Consider the following 20,781-nt stretch of genomic DNA (forward strand, 5'->3'; position numbering starts at 1 on the left):
GTGGATGCCCTGTAAGCTAGGAGAAAGAGGGGTAACCTCTCATCCCAGTCCCTTTGGTGCGATGCGGCGACCTTCCGCAAGTGCTCCTCGATGGTCTTGACGTAGCGTTCCACCATTCCATCCGACTGTGGGTGCAGGGGTGTGGTGCGCGTCTTGCGTACTCCCAGGCGTTGCTAAACTTCTTTCAGTAGATGAGACTCGAAGTTACGGCCTTGGTCACTGTGCAACTCCCGAGGTATGCCGAAGCGGCAGAAGAAGTTGGCAACCAGAACTTCCGCTATTATTGAATCCTCCTGATACGGGATGGCATACATTTCCGGCCACTTGGTGAAGTAGTCCATAGCGATCAGTAAGCATCGGTTTCCTTGGTAGCTTCGTGGGAAGGGCCCTGCGATATCAATGGCTACTCTCTCGAATGGAGCCCCGATTTTATACTGGTGCATTTGTCCACGATTCCTAGTCCGCGGTCCCCGGCTGGCTGCACATGTGTCACACTGGCGACACCATTTCTCAATATCGGTTCTTGCTTGGAGCCAGTAGAATCTCTGCCGAACCTTATTCAGAGTTTTGTTGACACCGAAGTGACCTCCTGACGGTCCACCGTGCAGTTCGCTCAGAACATCCTTCACCCTGCTCCGAGGAATAATTATCTGAGCTACTTGACGTCTTCCGGTGGCGGATTCCCAGTCGCGCTCTAGTACGCCGTTTCTAACAGCGAGCGATTTCCACTGGGCCCAGTAGCTTTTGTACGTGGGACTCCGATCCGCGATGTCCTGCCATTTCTGTCGTTGGCCGTTTTCTACTTCCCGTAGAATAGGCCCTATGTCTGTGTCTTCTAGCTGTTCCTCTCTTAGGGTAACCGGGTCCCAGCCGGCTGCCGGTAGGGTTCCAATAGCGCGTATTTGCTTTACCTCTGTCCGCGTCTCAACTTTATGGCAGTGCGCACATTTCTCTTGGCAGGGTCGTCTAGAAAGGGCGTCGGCGTTGCTATGTTTCCGGCCCTGACAATGCGCCGAAGTAAAGTTATACTCCTGAACACGCTGTATCCAGCGCGCAGTTTGCCCTTCTAATTTCCTGAAACTCATAAGCCAGGTAAGCGCAGAGTGATCCGTTCGCAGATAGAACTCTTGTCCGTAGAGGTACTTGTGAAAATGTTCCAGTGACCTCACTATGGCGAGTAGTTTTCAAGGGTAACGTTGTAGTTTCTCTCTGCTTTGTTTAGCGTCCTGCTGAAGTAAGCTATAACACGCTCTTGTCCGTCTTGCATTTGAGAGAGTACTCCTCCAATACCGACATTACTTGCATCTGTGTCCACAATGAATTTCTCTCCTGGCTGTGGGTAGGCAAGAATAGGGGCAGAACATAGGGCATCCTTTAGTGTCTGAAAAGAGGCCTCCATTTCTTGAGTCCACTGGAAGGTTTGTTTTTCTTCCGTTAGTTTCGTTAGTGGTTTCGCAATGTTGGAAAACCCTGAAATAAATCGCCTGTAATACGCGCACAGTCCCAGAAAGCGTCTAACTTTATGTTTATCCTTCTGGGTCGGCCATTCTCGCACGGCTTTCAACTTCTCCGGGTCGGTGGATATCCCTTCTCGTGATACAATATGCCCGAGGTACCTGACCTCTTCCTGCAAAAGTTGACACTTTTCCGGGTTAAGTTTCAGATGTGCTTCTCGGAATCTCTGAAACACATTACGTATGTTGAGAATGTGCTCTTGGAATGTGCGGCCTATTACGATCACGTCGTCCAAATACGCAAGGCATGAATCGTACGTGAGCCCTCGTAGGACTGTCTCCATTAGCCTCTCGAATGTTGCCGGGGCATTGCAGAGGCCAAAGGGCATGACCGTGAACTGCCATAGCCCTTGCCCTGTCGAAAACGCTGTTTCTCTTTGTCGTCTGGGTGTACATCGACTTGCCAATAGCCACTCTTTAAATCGAGAGTTGAAAACCATTTGGCTCCGGCCAGCGTGTCCAGGGTGTCGTCAATGCGGGGTAGTGGAAAGCAATCCTTTATGGTGACGTCGTTCAGCTTTCTGTAGTCCACACAGAAACGGAGCTCCCCATTCTTTTTCCTGACCAAAACAACCGGGGATGACCAAGGGCTGTCCGATTCTTCTATAACCCCCTGTCCTCTCATGTTGTCGAGCATATCCTTCACTTCCGCTTGTTTTTCCAGGGGTACTCTCCTCGGTGGCCGTCGAATTGGCCGGGCTTATCCCGTGTCTATGCGGTGATATACTCTGTTTGTCCTTCCATAATCTTCGTTGTCTTGTGCGAAGATATCGGCGTACTCGGACACGAGATTTTCTAACTCTTGAAATTCTGCGGGGCTTAGGTGTGGCTTGGCCGCTGTGGTCAGGTTCGCTAATTTCGGTGTTAGACCTGGTGCTGGTGGCTGCCCCACCTCGGGCAAGGCCACGAGTGTTACTGGCTCACAGTGCGCCAGAGGAAATCCTCTCCTGAGCTTTTGGTCCTTGTGGGTAACATTCATGACCCTCACTGGTACTGCTTGACAGTCCTGAACTAGGGTCCTGGCTACGTAGATTCCTTCAGGCGTATGGGCCTGGGGGCTTGGTTCTACTAGACCATTCTCTACTCCCAGGTGATTCTTCATTTTAGCCATCACTATTCCCTCGCTCCGTGCGGGTATCACATGGTCCTTTGCCACTACTAAGTTAGAAGGACGGGGTCCTGCCCCAGGACTCCATAACGATACTTCTTCTTCCGCCAGACATAGAGTTTGGCGCCCTATATCCACTGACGCATCATAGGCGCGCAGTATGTCTAGTCCCAGGATGAGCTCATCGGTGATATTCGCGACGAAAACCCACATTGTAATAGGTTGGCGCCCTAGGGTAAGGGTCAACAGAACTTCTTTCAGTATGGGTAGGGATCCTCCAGACACGGTCTGCAGCGTGAAATCTGGATTTGGCTGTTTTTCAGGCCATCCGGTGGCGATATCCGGTCTTACTACCGTGACGTATGCTCCAGTGTCCACTGTCACCTGGCACGGCTTATCACCGACCCATCCATGGGTGACAAGACTGGTGTTGGCTTTCTCCGTCATGTCGGTGAGTGCATAGTGTGGGGGCCTTAACGCATATGCCTGCGTTCGCCCTTCTCCGCCGGCCGTCGCTCGTTTCCCGACGGTTGGTCGTTTCTCCACCTTGTTTCCTTGTTGTTTCTGATTTCACAGGCGATTCCCGTTTATTTCTTGGAGGTCCTTCTTTTCGGTCCTGGTGCTGTCTATTGTCATCTCCTCGTTGGGTGGGGGGCGATCGGAACTTGGTGCTATCTCCGTGAGGCCTGGCTGCTACCAGCACCGGCTGCAGCTCTAACGCTTGTCGGAGGGCCTCGTTTACCGCCTTCTCCCCTCCCAGCAGCAGCTGGATCTTTATATCGGCATCTCGTATTCCGTATACGAAGGCNTCTCCGCCGGCCGTCGCTCGTTTCCCGACGGTTGGTCGTTTCTCCACCTTGTTTCCTTGTTGTTTCTGATTTCACAGGCGATTCCCGTTTATTTCTTGGAGGTCCTTCTTTTCGGTCCTGGTGCTGTCTATTGTCATCTCCTCGTTGGGTGGGGGGCGATCGGAACTTGGTGCTATCTCCGTGAGGCCTGGCTGCTACCAGCACCGGCTGCAGCTCTAACGCTTGTCGGAGGGCCTCGTTTACCGCCTTCTCCCCTCCCAGCAGCAGCTGGATCTTTATATCGGCATCTCGTATTCCGTATACGAAGGCTTTTCCTGCCTCCTTTCCTATGTGGTCAGGAGGTAGATTGGGGTAGGCACGACGGGAAAGGAGTTCAATGGCCGTGGCAAAGTCTTGCAGGGATTCTCCAGGTCCCTGCGTCCTCGTTCTTAATTGGCAGTGGTAAGCAGCTGCAAAGTTTTGGTCCCCGAAACGGTCCTCTAGAGCCTGAAGTGTTTCCTCATAAGTCGTATTTGTCGGAATGCCGGGTAGTATTTCCGCCACCCGACCCTTGAGGGCAGTAATTAGGTATGTCGATTTTTCCCGGTCCGACAATTGGTTGTGTTCTGCCACGGTATCGAATTGTCGCCGGAACACGCTCCACGTTGAATTCCCGTTGAATGTCGGTGGCTGAGCTGTGCTCATGCTGACCGTGATTCCCCGCTCGGTCCTCGTCTGTACTACTTCCAACCGGGCCTGGAATTCGCGTTTGGTTTCCTTAATTGCTGCACAGGTTTTCGTTAGTTCTTCCTGGAGATTTCGTTTGTCGTGTTCAACGATCGCCAAAATGTTTTCAACTCTGTGTTGGATTTTATCAAATCTGACCGCATAGATCGTATTTCGGCCTTGATTTCTTTCTTGTCGGCCTTCCTATCGGCCGCCGCCTTTTATTGATTGGCGTCTAATTTGGATATTAAATCTTCTTTGTCTGTCTTCCTATTTTCTTGCATGGCCTTCATCTCTTTAAGCATATCGTCTTTATCAGTTTTCCTATCGGCGTATAATTTTGACAGCATGATTGAATTGATTGAAATTGATTGAATTCTAACTTCGCCAGGAAATCTTCTCTGTCTTTTTTTCGGTTGGCTTCCATTCTGTCTTCCTTCCGCACTAGGTCGGCATCTGCTTTCACTTGGTTTGCCCTAATCTCTTTCAGCATTTCTTCCTTCTCCGCCTTCCTTTCTTCCTTCTCGATTTTTCTATCGGCCTCTGCCTTCGCCAGCATTTCGATTATCTGCTGCATCTCCATTTTGTAGCAGTAAAATATTCGATGCACAACAATTTCTTTGTGGCGTGTTTAAGCTTGTAAACTCACTTCTGACGGTCACGTGTGTAAGTTCGATCCCACTTCTGACACCAGTGTGTCACGTTTTGGGTGTATAACGCGACAAATAAATTCACGCCGTGCTGGATCTAGCGAATTTTATTTCACATTCGCTCTTACAATCACACAAATTACAATCTGACAATTACTGCCATTGGCAGTATCACAAATACTATTCTGCAACTAACTGCCGGCTTACTCGGAACTAACCGCTGGCTAGCATGAGAACTGAGAACTGTCGTCAGCGGCTGTGTAGCTCCCTTATAATCCCTCAGCAGGGCAACAAGAAAACAACCACGTAGTAGGCATCACTGTTGCTACCGTCGTCTATCACAACCACTGTTTATCCGCGTTGCATAGTGACCAGTGTGCTGGTACTCGGCTCACTTCGGCTCCGCTCGGCAGGTCACCATGGGGAGAGTGGCGGGGTGATGACTCGCCTATTACCATAGTAACGAGAGCGCTACGTTACCGCCACGTGCCGCTGGGGAGGTAGGGGTCCTCCGTTGCACAACATGTCACACTATTATATAACTACCACCCAGAATTTTCCAGTTTTAGGAAATTAGGCATGACTCTGTACATGAGCTGTATACAGGATATTTCATAAAGACCTGACTGATTTCAAGTACTTATGTCTCTGAGTACAATTTATGAATAGTAAAACTTCAAACACATATTAGCTCAGAAAGATGTCAAGATTTGATTCCAAGTGCTGCAAGTTACAAATTAAAATGTTCAAGGTACAAGTTACATGTTAGCTGGGAAAGATGTCAAGATTTGATTCCAAGTGCTGCAAGTAACAAATTAAAATGTTCAAGGTACAAGTTAGAAATTATCCATCTGTGCACCTGTATGAACATAGCAAACTTCTGCAGCAAACTGGAGAAGCGCTGTCTTACCAGGATATCTGAAGAGCCCAATTACATATGACATTTGATCTATTACCACATCTAAGGTAATGTCTGAAAGATAAATGCTTGAAATCGGTTAAGTCTTTATGAAACATCTCATACTAATAAATTATGATTATACAATATAGAATCCTTCTACTTTTCCACAAATTTTAAGTAGTGTCTGAAGTGGATTAATCAAGAACAACACTAAATAATGTGTGCATTCAAATTGTTTTCATTTCATTAAGAAAATGATTGAATTTTCATGATACCAACAAGAATTCTGAAATATCACAATGTGATCCTGTCCAGACAAATGAGTGTGTAATACGTATAATGTTGAAGATTTTTATCTTCTGGCTTAACATGTCATGTAGTTCATTATGTGCCAGAAGACAGAAACCTTCATAGCCACTGTTTTAAGAACCTCAAATCCTACGCACTGTCATGTTATCTTTACTGTCAGAGTTGTTTCTTATATTTACAGCACCACTGATGTTAAACATTACAGAAGAAACCGAAGCAAGTATTAGTGATGATGAGTTCATTGTTAATTCAGCTGATTCTGATTCTACATGGGATACCTTTGAAACAAGTAAGTCAGACACTGAGATCCAAATGATTACAGGACTTATGTAAATAATCCTCAAAATCTGTATGACTGGACATTCTCAATACATTTAAAACATAAGTTGTAAGCTCTATAGTTCTCTTTGATCAGATTGTATTTAACTGTTTGAAATTTCAGATATTTTTAAATAAAATAAAACTCTGTCAGTGAAGTACTTAGAAAAAAATATAAAGATGTTCTCTCTCTTTTTTTAAACTATTTTACAACTCTGTCAACATCTATACTACATAGCATCAAATGGTAGGATGACTGATGAATTGGAAAGTGTTTGGAAGGAAGTGGTCATGGCCAAATTGAGGTACAAAATTTGCCTGGATTGACTGAGGAAAAGCATGGAAAAATTAAATGTGAACAGCCAGATTCCCAGCTTAAATTTTAACCAAGAACATTCTAAACATGAGTCTAGAACGTTACAACTATTCCAGCTCATTAGAAAGATGTTCGTAAATGTGACACTTAAGAAACATGTAGAAAACCTCAGAGTGAAGGTCAGTCTTGTATTCATGTTGGCAAGTTGCTGTTAGATTTCATTAGTTATGCCATATTACAGTTTATAGGAACATTTACTGTGAAACTGGAAGGAGTATAAATATTACCATGTAAACTGCATATGAAGTTAAAGAAATTTACGTAAACCACAATTTAAAACTGCATATTGTGTTTCTTAAGGTGAGCATCAATTTAGGAAAATGAGCAGGAAATATTCCTTGGTCCTTCTCAGCTCTTAAACGCATCTATTTATTTTTATGGACGAAATAATACCCATAGAAATATCCTGGTTTGTTTCTGTTAGTTATACATATACATAATGTTTGATTTTATTCAAATAACACAAGAGATTTAAGGATTATTCGTTGGAGATGAAGGAAAAAATATGAAAATGACTTATGTGACTCCATTTTATTTCAACTGTAATTAAGTGTCTAATTAAATAAAATGTCCAAAGAAATTCTGAAACGTTCTAACAGTGATGAATTATACTAAGCACCACTAGCTTTTTGAATTTTGTCCATTGTCAGGTATTCTAAATCAGAACACAACATTTTGGAAGCAGCTCCAGCTCCCAAAAATTGATATCTGATTCAGAATGTCTGATAACAAACAAAGTCCAAAAAGTTTATAGGGTTAAGTAAAATGTTCAAACATTATAATTTTCAGATAGCAGACATGACATACTGTGTGTTACCTGTGTCTGTTCTGTTATAGCCATACTGATATTGTATTATCCCTCATTTAGTATGATTTTTATTATATAACAAACAAATACAAACAAATTTGTGTAATAATAAAAGCTACTTCTTAAGAACATGCTATTCAGATTCAATTCGTATTTTTTCTTGTGCAGTTGCTGCGCCCAAAGATGGTCAAGGATATGTAGAAGTGGTCATTGGAGGTCTGACAGCCATCATGTTACTTCTACTGATTGTTTTTGTGGTGATCCTTGTTCTGAGTAAACGTCAAAAGCTGCAGGGCTCTCCTACCATCCTCAGGAATCCATTCGGTGTTACTATAAATATGAAGGTACTGTTAGCACTTTACTCATTTTTTTTATTACTAGCAGGGTGGGACTAAGTCCCTTGTACTGCGGCCACTTTTGGCCTATTGTACCAGCCCCAGATGATAGGTGAGGGCGATTGTGGAGCAATTGGTGGAATGAAGATTGGCAGGGGAAACCGAAGTACTCGGAAAAAACCTACCCCAGCGCCACTTTGTCCACCACAAATCCCACTTGACCAGACCCGGGATCGAACCCGGGCCGCCGCGGTGGGAAGCCAGCGACTAACCGTTTGAGCTATGGTGCAACCTTAGAACTTTACTCATAAATTAGATAAAACATATTTCTTTTTATTTGTTCATTTAGGACTCACGAGAAGATTTATGTACTGCAAGTATGAGATTACATTTACAGTGGAACCTCACTTAACGAGCATAATTCGTTCCAGAATCTTACTCGTAATGCGAAACACTTGTTAAGGGAAACAATTTTTTCCATATAAATTAATGTAAAATACGATAATGCGTTCCATGCCGAAAAAAATACTCAAAAAATGTTATGTATAACGTTTATTCAAAGAAAATTATATATACATTGTTAAGGAGCGTGAATCATCTTCATCTTTTCTTCTGTGCGGAATGAACCAACCTGGAANGTGAATTCGATATGCAGAAAACAAAAACAAAAACAAAAACAAAAAAAATTGGAAATAATTAGTTTATTATTTATGATGCATATCTAATTCTTTTTTACTAGAAAGCTGTCTAGAGACATTTGTTTTTGCTGACGCCTCAAAATTTGGTGAAAATGCGACAGAGCATTATCGTTAAATAAATTTGTAGCGTGCATAGCCACTGCCTTATTAGGGTGATGCTTCTCAATGTACGATGCAACAGTTTCCCATGCTTTCAGCATTTCTCTTATTGCGCCAGAAGAGTGTTGCTTTGCTGTTACCTCCTCCTCCTCCTCCTCTGACAAACTGTCCTCCACAACTTCTTGCTGTGAAACACAATGAGACTCCAAATCGTGCAAATCGTTGATGCAGACCAATTGTATGTGCGTGCTAGATCAGCCACGCTCACACCTTTTTCTCGCTTTTCAATGAATTTACGTTTCATTTCTACGGTTACTTTTATTCTCTTATGGCTGTCTTTTTGCGGTTTTATCTTCGGGGACATTTTTGCAAGGGTTATTAAATTTTGTACAAAAAAATCACAAATAATATATCTGAACACAAGTTTGGAAAAATGTGTGATCACAAGTGACACTAAGATGTTAGCAGAACGAGTGCCAAACACAGCCTGATGTAACAAGCGCACAATCCGGGACTTCCCCTCTCGTCACTCATTATGCAAAACGTTCGTTAAGCAAGTCAATTCTTTACAATTTGTTTTGCTCGTTATGCGAATTACTCGTTATGAGAGGTGCTCGTTAAGCGTATTCTTGTGGTATCTGGTACCTCTTTATTTTGTGCAATTCTAGAAACTCCTCATTCTCAAAATACCATTAAATTTGTGCATAAATTTGAAGGAATGAACGCGTAAAGGAGACATTGTCCTAAATCTCCATCCTCTGTTCTCTCCTTTACTGCATAATGAAGTGCATGCTCTATTACAGAACTCAACAACAAGTGTTAGAATTGGATGCATTTCTAGCAAAGAATACATGTCATTTTCAAGGACAAGAATGTTGTTTGTTTGAGTGTTAGGAATTATAAGGGAAAATCTTGTACAATTGCCGATCATGAAAATAATGATTTATATGGAAGTACATGGTCTGACAATAAAGTTCGCGAACTCATCGCGGTAAAAATCCTACCTTTTCATTGCTGAGAACAATTTTGGAACTGGTTTTGTGGAATGGCCTTTAGAGCTGCTGTCATATTACTCCTGATGTCAGCATTGTCATCAGTGTCATTAAAATGACTTCCTTTCAATATTTCCTTTATCTTCAGGAACTTACTTATGTACTTACTAACTTACTTACTTACTTACTTACTTACTCATGGAGCTGAGCCTTTCTGGAGTAGCCGCCAATTCAGCAGCTACTCAAGAATTTCCCAGCATTTTATGGAACTCGAAGGTTCATCACCATGTTCACAAGAGCCCACAAGTACAAGTTATGAAGCTCCTCATTATGCAGTTTTCTCCAACCTCCTGTCACTTCATCTATCTTCTGTCCAAATATTCTACTCAACACCCTGTTCTCAAACACCCTCAGTCTATGTTCCTCCCTTAATGTCAGAGACCAAGTTTCACACCCATAGAGAACCACAGGCAAAATTATAATTTTGTATATTCTAATTTTTATATTTTCTGACAGCAGATGAGAAGACAAAAGGTTCTGGACTGAATGGTAACAAGCATTATCCGAGTTCAATCTCCTCTTAATTTCCTCCTGAATCAGATTTTGATCTGTTATCATTGTTCCCAAATATCTGAACTGTGCCACATTTTCAAAACATCTGTTTCCTATGAAGAATGCAGTCTTCTGGGATTTGTACAGTGTGTATATGTGGTGTTAACCGACGTTTCGGAGGAACGTATCGCCTCCATCTTCAGGGTAGAAGAAAAAATATAAGAAATCAGCAAGCGAAGAGACCGTGAGAACCGGTAAAAGCAAACTGTCTGCTTTTACCGGTTCTCACAGTCTCTTCACTTGCAGATTTCTTATATTTTTTCTTCTACCCTGAATATGGAGGCGATACGTTCCTCCGAAACGTCGGTTAACACCACATATACACGGTGCCAAATCCCAGAAGACTGCTTTCTTCATAGTCACCGCCGTGAAAGCCTCAATCTTACATCTGTTTACTATCTTTATATCATGATTTTGTCGTTCATTTTGGTGACGAGACAGTAACATATATTTAGTTTTCTCTGTGTTTACTTCTAGACCAACCTCTTTACTTGCGTCAGTTAAAGTTTGTGTGTTTCAGAGAAAAGATCAATGGGGACTAGATCCAGTGAATAGGGAGGGTGTTCCAGCACAGTTATTTGTTTACCAGCTAAAAACTCCCTCACAGACAGTGCCATATGAGCAGGTCCTTTGGGACCATTTTTGCACACACCATCATCATGTCAAGATCTTCAGTTGAGATTTTCCTAACTGCTTCTCTGTCGATGTTCGCTTGCTCTGCTATGCCCCTGACATTCAGCCAATGATTTTCACGTACATTTTATTGAACTTTTTAATGTTTTCTTCAGTTCTGCTCATTGCTGGCTGTCCTGATCTCACTTTTCAGTGACACTTTCTCTTCCCTCAGAAAAAAGTGTCACCTACTTGTAAAGTGCTGTTTTTTTCATAGCATTATCCCCATAAACTCGCACTAACATCTCTCTGATTTCGCTTCCACTCTTGCTAAGTTTAACAAGAACATCCAACATTCTTGCAGTGGCACACCAAAACACGCCACTCAGAAAGAGATTGCCACAGATCAACAACAATATAGCTGTGAAATGCTGATATGCAAATGTCATCAAGCGATACTGAGGTTTCAGTCCATTGCAGCCATGGTAAGCACATGGTGGCAAGTTCGTGAACTTTATTGTCAGACTTCATACGTAAAAGTTCCATCACACAACTTATATTCTCTTCCAAGTATTTACACCTTGGGTGTTACGTTTCAGCATGTTTTACATTTTCAGGTTTAACTATATACATGTACAACATGTATATAATTTCGCCTAATGGATCCATTGACATACAAATTACATGCTAAGTTTCCAAATTATACCTATATATAAAAATCAGTAAATTATTGATTAAATTGGTACACAGTATTAGAGTATGTACAGATCATTCAGTATAGAGGACCATGGATGTTACTGTTGATTAAACAATTCTCAACATTAATTGTATTTCTTGGGTTCACTGCTAAAAGCTTTTTGTTAATATGCGCCTTGATTGTCTTTTGTGCATAACAATTTATGCTGGCTGAATTGTGGGTATGTGTCATATACCGCTTCTCAGTGTGATATTGCCTACAATCTGCCCACTATCAATTCTTATTTATCCACACAACAGGATGCAGTACTGTACCATTAATGTACACAGTGGAGCCAGAGTTCAATAGGTTGCTTTTGGAGGACAGTCATAAAAAGTCCAAATATTCTTCTATGGAAAAGTAATTCCATCTCAGTTTGGGAAGTTGGATTTTAGTAAATAAGATATTTTAAGAAGATTGCTGTCTTCTGGTTGCAATATGGTCTACATGATGTCACATCCTGAAATACAGTAATTTTTGTAGTCATCACTATGAGAACCCCAAACCTCACAAATGAAGCCAGCAGTCAGAGATCTAGCTGTGCTAAGAGACAGAAAATATTTAATTTACTTTGACAATAAAGTTTGTGCTGCTTGGGGATCAGTGGCAAGTGAAGAAAATGAACACTTGGTTGAGCACAATACACAAACAGCTGTTTGAGAGTTAATGACAGGAAGTAATCTGGGTTAGTATTGTGGCATTGTTATTGTAAATATATGTGATGAAAATGGAGATGAAGGAGAGAGCGAAGAAATAGTGTTTATGGTGAATTCGTTCAATTATTTAATTGATTTTATATTTAATGCATGGAAAATCTTTTAGAAAATGTTCAGACATTTTCAAAACAACAATGTTGGTTGTGGTTTTGCATTAGATTTTTAATGACAATTAATAGTAACACAGTTATTGCCATGACTCCATTCTGGGTCAGGAATCTTTCCACAAGTAAATTATATATTTACTACATTCAAAATAAAAATGGAAGAGAACAAGTGAAAGATAAGCATCAGTCACTTTATATCTATACTCTTTCAAGCTTGAACAGACTAGTCTTAAAGTTTCTCTGCATTTGAGTGACATCTATACGGAGAAAATTACATTTACATACACAATTCCAACAACCCATCATTTCAAGGGATCAGCACTGGCATGAAGAAAACTACAACCCATCAGGTAATGGGACTGGCAATGAATATGTTATCAAAGGTATAATTACCCTTTTAACAAAATTTTCAGCAAGTAATGTAGAAATAATAATAATAGCAAAAGTCAGCATGTTTGTTATTGGAGTCAAGAAGCATATCATGATAATTAGTGATGTGGACACATGTTTTAATAATGTAAGCTATTAGTTTTTAATTCGTAATCTCTTACAAAAAATTTTGCAGAAAATTATATAATTTCATCATAATTATTAATCATCATTGCCCATTTTGACTCAAATTCATGCCATCTTTAAAGACCACTGTTGTGTCATCCTTTCTTGGAACTAAATTGAACACAGCTTGAGGATTGTTGTGCTGAATTCACCATTGGTAAACTGATGAATTATAACATCTTCCTTAGTTCCATTTCCATGTGGTTTTCAGGACCTTCTGATGAACCTTGCACCAGTTAACAGCAATGGCATGGTACATGTGAGCAGTCACCCCACACCAGCAAGTCAGGATCCACCAAGTGATCCACCATCACTCACCTTTGAGCAATACCGCTCACCTCTGGTGAACTCATACTATGGACCTAACTACGCAACATTGCGTAGCAATACTGGTTAGTTGATAAGTATAATAAATATACCAGGCAGAAAATATAAGAATGATGCTCAATTGTTCTGTTATTATAACTAAGTAAATAATAATTGATCTTTGGAAAATGATTGTATCTAGGGATTTTAGCCTAATCTTTGTAGGATGGAATACAGGTGTACTACATGCAACTAGTTATGACAAATGTTATCACAACCAATTAACAGTTACACCATTCTAATTATGGGCAAGTTGAATACTAATAAGAATTGTATACAATGCTTAAACCTCAGAAGAGAAGTAAGAAGACTACATCATGAACTTAGTTCAGCTAACGAGATAATAAAATTATTAAAGAAGGATATGGATCTGATACAGCGAGATGCTAACATGAGTATGACTCAAGATCTTACGAATCTGCTCAGCATAATATCAATGTGAAAATAAGAAGTAATGAATGACAGATAGTAAAAGACAACAAGAAATGGAAAAATAACACAAGGAATGATGCAGGTAAACCAAAACAAATACCTGTACCAACAACTGTAAACCAATTTGCAACACTCAGTGAAATAACCAGCAACTGTGATCGACAGAAGCAGTTAGAAGGAATAAATAAAACACATAGCTAGAAATAAAAATGAAGTAGGGAAAAATAAAATCATACTAATGTGGATAGTAACATAAAAGGATATGCATCTGAATTATAGAACCAAGTGGACAGGAAATTTGAGGTTATGGGCATGGTTATGCCAGGAGCAAGATTACAAAATATTGTGCAACTGTGTAAACAGGAAGTGAAATCCCCAACTAGGGATGGTATGGTGCAAAAAATTAAAGAATAAATGGACTTAGACACTTAAAAACGTTTACAAATAGGAAAAAGAATACAAATTTTTATGTTAATTACAGCCCCTCACAGATGTGACTTAATGGACTCCTCATGTGTTAATGAAGAAATAAAAGTATTCAATAGGAAAATGCATAAAATAATGAAGTTAGAGAGTAATGTGAAAATACTTGGCATAGAATTGGATACATCATGTTATACCAGGCATGGGCTTCATCTCAATGTAATTGGGAATAATAGAGTGAAGGAGATGATGATAAACCAGATATGGGAACTCTCAACTAAGGAGAAGGGAGACGTTATTGCCCAGGGTTGGATATATAATTTGAATGAACCTTGCCAAGCACAGGGAAGAGATAATACAAGTCCAGAAGTCAAGGAATCTCAACTGAAAGATGGAAAAGAAAGAAAAGAAAAAGATCATACTGAAAGTGAGAACTTGAGTGATTGTGATTGTAACCAGACAGTGGGTGTACACAAAAATATTATAGAGGAAAGTGACATCAGAAATCAACAAACGATAATAGAAACAATCTTTGATCAGGAAAGAGAGCATAATAATAGAAGAAAAAGAAGACCACCTACCAGAAGTGAGAATTTTTTATGGGAGTAAAATCAAATAAGTCTCTTCTTAACCTTTAAGTGCCGAAGTGCCCAGTTTGTGCCAGTCATGAGTAAGGTCGTCGTGGCCAAAGTACCCAGTTGTGGCCAGTCAGGCATTTAAACTCCACTAGTGGAAGCGCGCGCACACGCCGCTAGTAGAAGCGCATGCACAGTCCTGAATATTTATTTTTAAATGTAGTAATTACCAGACCGACTTAAGTAAAACCCTAATAGAGGAATTAAAATAATACCTTACTGAACAACAGCAAATAAAAATATACGTATGAGTTATGCCAAAACTTATCCACAATCCAGTAATTTTGTTGCAGATTCTGCAGATAGGTATGTTAAAAATATAGTGTAAAATTCGATGTACATACCTTTTTTGTTGTTACCTTCTTGATGTATATATAGGTTCAAATGAAACTACAGTATTCGATTTCACTACGAACGCACACAAAAGAGATCACGCTCTGTATCTCAGCCACGATGCAGCTGTCTGTTCATTCAAATAGAAGGGGCAATAAGCTTTTGCAGCCCTAACGGAACATCTTAGCACTGAAGAGGGGACCCCTATAGCTTTCTCTTGAATAGCCATTCTTTCATTCTTCTGACCTTCAGTCAAGTATTCGAAAATCCGAAGGGTGTAAGCAGCGCTAGCAGAAGACCAAATGATTTTATTGCTTCCATCTGTTTTATGACACCAGAGACTGCTAAAATTTGTCAAGTGTTACAAACAGAAATGAAGTTATAATGCAGAACAACTCTGTGAAGAACTGGGAAACCATTTTTGCAGTACGCATCAAAATTAAAACACAAAAAATTGAAAATAGAGTACAACACTTTGTATTAAAAATTTCAAATCTTCCTTTATAATATGCGACACTATGTTCTTTTCTGAAATAAACAAAGTTATTTCCATCCATTTATCATAAAAATTGAGCTAGATAGAGCATTTTTAAACACAACGCTTAAAATTGATTAAGCGCCTAACAGGAACGGACATTTAAACGCAGCATAGCAACGGGCATTTAAACGCGCACCAGCAGCGGACATTTAAATAAACTCCGGCCAGCTCAAGCTTACCACTATTTCGAAGTCCGGCGTTTAAAGGTTAATAAGCATACTTATACCAAAGATTCTCTAATTATTGTACATCAAAATATCAGAAATCTTGGTGGCAAAATTGATGCATTGAAGTGTTCAGTTGTTAGCAATAATATAAATCCTCTGTGGGAACATCCCACATAGCATATTTATACAAGCACGCACTGCAAATTTCCGCTCCTCATTTTCGCTAACCAATCAGTGCTCTGCAAATTTCGCTCCTCTGCCAAGCACTGTATAAAAGGCGGAGCACAACACTCGCAAGTCAGTTCCACATCAGTCAGAATCAGCAAGCCAGCTATCACACTTCGCACCGAGCGATCAGTCTTCGGAGGCAACGGGCACTTCGCTGCATCAGGAACGGCTGCCTCGCCTCTCCGGCGGTCATGCCCAACTCACTGGGCAACTGGCTGCCTCAGCTCGCTGGCGGTCGTGCCTGACTCACTGGGCAACTGGCGCAGCTGCCGCCACTCCAGCGACCGCGCTCCACAAGCAGACGTCTTCCAGCAACTGCCGCACTGCGATCAAGCAACCTCCAGCAACGGCCGCACTGCAGCCAGTCAACTGATTCAGCCGCCTAAACACACTGCAACCAACACCTCTTTCTACCAGCGTGCACTGCACTACTTCACCGGCCAAACATCCCAGCAGCCAATGGTCCTTTTCAGGACCTACAAACTTTTCAAAGAAGTGGGTTGTCATTGGAGTAATGACAGATCCCTCACACCTCCATTAATATGCTTATCTGATAATCTCATGTCTGACCAGAAATTATTATACAGCAATTTCCAGAACTATGTATTGGGAACAAAGTGTGCCTGTATGACTTATCAGGGAGAAGGTGTTTGTATATACATAAGATGAGATAAAATTTACTGCTATAAATTTAGCACAGTTCTGTGATGAAAAGAACATAGAAATTTGTACACTTCAGATTTCTTTAGCTAAAACTAACATATCTGTACTATGTACATATAAGTCACCTTGTGGGAATTTTGAGTACTTTGTAAATATGTTGGATAAAGTACTCAAATTATTCTACAAACCAAAAATTGAATTTATAATATGTGGTGATTTTAATGTAAATTTTTTAGAAGAGTCAACATGTAAAACACAGCTATTAGTGCTGTTGCAATCATATAATATATTTCATACAGTACAGTACAGTTCCAAACTAGAATAACTGAGACCAAAAGCTCTGCAATTGATAATATTTTTATAGACAAGGCAAGGATAAATTCATATGAAGTAATCTCTATTAGTAATGGACTATATGATCATGATGTTCAGTGTCTGGTAATAAAAAATATCAATTTCCTGGAGAAGAAAAAGAAAACACAGGGAATCACAAGAAGATTAGTAAATGAAGACTCAATTGCTCAATTTCTTAATAAACTATCTAATGAAAAATGGGAAAATATATATAAACCTAATGATGTTAATGAAATATTCAACTCATTTTTAAATAAGTATTTAATTATCTATGAGTCATGTTTTCCAAAGCAAAATGTAACAAATAAACTCCAGGATAATGGCTGGATAACAGCTGGCATATGTACCTCCTGTAGACGGAAGGAATCTTTGTTCATTCTCTGTAGAAACAATTACAACTGTTTGTTTAAATCATACTATAAATCCTACTGCATGATATTAAGAAGAGTAATAAGAGAAGTTAAAAGGAAATATTATAAATCAGTTAATTACATTAGCCAAAAACAAAATAAGAACTACCTGGAATATTATCAGCACTGAAACAGGTAGGATTAACAATCATAACAAAGAACATCTACCTCAGACTTTTCAAAATAATAGTAAAAAAATAAATACTGAAGAAGTCGCTCATAGTTTTAATAAATATTTCACGTCAATAACAGAAAGTCTTAATATTAAGAAAACTAATATTTATACTGCAATGTCATTCCCATTCTCATATCCCGAATGGTATTCCAGATATGAATCTTAATTTAGTTACAGAAGACGGAATAATTAGTATAGTTAGAAAATTAAAATAAAAAACTCTTCAGGGTATGATGGTGTAACAAATAAAATTATAAAACTATGCAGACAACAAATTAGTAAACCTCTAACTTATGTAATTAATAAGTCATTAACCATGTGTCTATATCCAGAAAGATTGAAATATGCTATTATTAAGCCTACAGGCCAATATCTATAGTAATTGGGTTTCCAAAAGTTTATGAAACAGCAATTTTTAGAAGACTCAATGATCATATCGTAAAACATAAAATATTACTTTCAGAGCAGTATGGATTACAAAAGGGATTATCAACTGAAGATGCAATGTTTAAATTAACCAATGTAATACTTACAGCTTGAAATAGAAAACAGTATGTAACTGGTATATTTTGTGACACAGCCAAGGCCTTTGACTGCATTAATCATGATCTTCTATTAATGAAACTGCAGTACTATGGAGTGCAGGGTGTATTATTGCAATGGTTTAAATCTGACCTCCAATATAGGAGGCAAAGAGTGGAATGAAATTATATGCATGATAAATATTATTCCAACTGGGAAATTGTTGGATGTGGTGTGCCTCAGGGATCAGTGTTTGGACCCTTACTCTTTAATATGTACATAAACGATTTCCTCCTTGAAATAAGTAAAATTTTTGAAGTTATTATGTTTGCAGATGACACGAGTATTCTTTGTGCAGCTAGAGACTACTACAATTTAAAAATAAAATTGGATGTTGTTTTTAATCACATGTTTATGTGGTTTCAAAATATTCAATTAGCGTTAAATCTAGATAAAACAAAAATTATAAAATTCACCCCAACAGCAGCTATGAGCTATCCTCTATATACACTGTTTTTTTAACAAAAAGCTGAAAGCAGTAGAAACGATAAAATTTCTTGGTTTGCAGCCGGACAGTTATCTGACTTGTAAGAGACATATCGATTTTTTGCTTCACAAGTTGAGCACAGTTTGTTTTCTAATGTGAAAATTATCCTATATATTAAATATAAATAGTCTTAAAGCTATAGATTATGCATATTATCATTCATTGGTGAAATATGGAATAATATATTGGGGAAATACATCAGACAGTCATAAGGTCTTTGTTATACAAAAGAAAATATTAAGAATAATGATGGGAGTGGGCCCAACTCATACTTGTAGAGATCTATTTAAAAAGGTTGACATATTACCAATCCCATGTGTATAGTTGCTTTCATTGATGACATTTGTTGTTAATAATTTGGATAAGTTTCAAACCAATAACTCTGTATATGTGATTGGTACCAGAAGGACTGACCACCTTCACATACCTTCAACACATGTATCATCCTATCAGAGAGGGGTGTATTATTCAGGCATTAAGCTATTTAACACTCTGCTGTCAAATATCACAGTTTTAAAAAATGATAAAAAGCAATTTAGGTTTGTTTTATGAGATTATTTGCAAAGTAACATATTTTACTCTACTGATGAATTTGTCGAGTATGCAAGAGGCTCAAAAGTTAAGAGTTAATAAATGGTCTGTGTGTATTATGTATAGTTGAGACTTGCTTGTTATAAGCATAGTAGTATGTATGAGGTCTGTTTTTGGTATGAATTTTAATATTTTATAATTATAACTGTTTTAATGATACGGCTTGCCAGTGTGTGTGGAATTTGACTGTGGTTTTTTCATGACCCATGTGTGTTGTCCTGACAACTTGAGCTATCTGTGAGAGGCCTGATTATATACTTTATTGGACAAAGGACGAATGATGTGTAGTCATCATGAATTTGTAATATGTGACATGTTTTATATCCAGCCCTACAGGGTGATGATTGGATCCATGAAGTGAAAATAAATGTAAATGTATTAAATTTTAAATCAGTATTCCTGTTAATAACATTCTTGGTGCATTTTGTTTATGTCTAGAATATACACTTGTAGCAATAAACATAACTTTTATGCCATATATATTATAAGGCTGTTATTCCGTTCTCCAAACTGTGAGAGTGTGAACTGGATTAATCTGACTTGGGATATGATCCAGTGGAAGGTTCTTGTTGACAATGTAACAAACTTTTAGGTACCATAATAGGCGGAGTTAGTAGCATCTCAAGAAGGGCTGTGCTTTTTGATCAGTGGTGAGTCAGGTAAAAAATGAGCACAATATGCTTAGCAGCTACCTGCATGCCTCCTCTCAGTATCACCAGTTGTCACTTGCTTTGTGGCTTTTGCTTCATCTACAGGCTCCTGCTTTGCTTCTTGGGCTTCTTATTGGTGTTCATAGGGGATCTATGCAATGTGGGTAGGTGGGGAGCTGGCAATAGACTTCAACCCACATCAGTCATTTATGTTTTTTCCCTGAGCTAAATATAATTACAAATAATGCAATACTGAAATGAAGACATCCTGAATTAGTAATATAGGTTGTTACTTTTTCATACAGATCATGATGGTAGCATTTCAATGCCAGAAGAAACAGAACGACAAGAAAGTGATGACACGATGACAAAAACCCCTACCCCACCTCCAGCAACAGGCAGTTTCTCATCATTACAATTCCGAAGTCTTCAGACAACACCAATAGTTGGACCTAGATCGCAGGTGATTAACCTCAGCAATTACTTCCCTAGAGTTGCCTCAGACCCACCGAGCAGGAAACGATACCACACTGCACCAAGGGAGAAGCACAGGGTAAGGCTACTAAGTCTTGCTGTTTCATATGTTAGTTCATTTATGCAATTGGGAATGAAAAGGCAAAGCAACCTATAGGTATAATATTTTACTTTGTCCCCTCAAAATATCTGTATGATATAAATTCAGAGAGTTCATAGTAAATGCCTGGATATTATCACAGTGTGTTCCTACAAGTATATTGCATCTGTTTCCTATCAAATAATGAACTTTGTTTTTGATCCAGAGACATTG

At 39.4% G+C, this 20,781-nt stretch overlaps 1 protein-coding gene across 1 annotated transcript in view; it reads left to right on the top strand.

The window, feature by feature from the left end:
- The window catches only part of LOC111864390 (discoidin domain-containing receptor 2), a 214,110-nt gene that overhangs the window by 186,997 nt on the left and 6,332 nt on the right, over window positions 1–20,781 (top strand). Inside the window, exons 7-10 of the mRNA XM_023851611.1 lie at window positions 6,178–6,285; window positions 7,667–7,842; window positions 13,172–13,352; window positions 20,300–20,547. Of these exons, the coding sequence (XP_023707379.1) occupies window positions 6,178–6,285; window positions 7,667–7,842; window positions 13,172–13,352; window positions 20,300–20,547 (713 nt within the window). The remainder of the gene's footprint in view (window positions 1–6,177; window positions 6,286–7,666; window positions 7,843–13,171; window positions 13,353–20,299; window positions 20,548–20,781) is intronic.

This window comes from Cryptotermes secundus, unplaced genomic scaffold, assembly GCF_002891405.2.
Source record: "Cryptotermes secundus unplaced genomic scaffold, Csec_1.0 scaffold399, whole genome shotgun sequence".
NCBI classification, from domain to species: Eukaryota; Metazoa; Arthropoda; class Insecta; order Blattodea; family Kalotermitidae; genus Cryptotermes; species Cryptotermes secundus.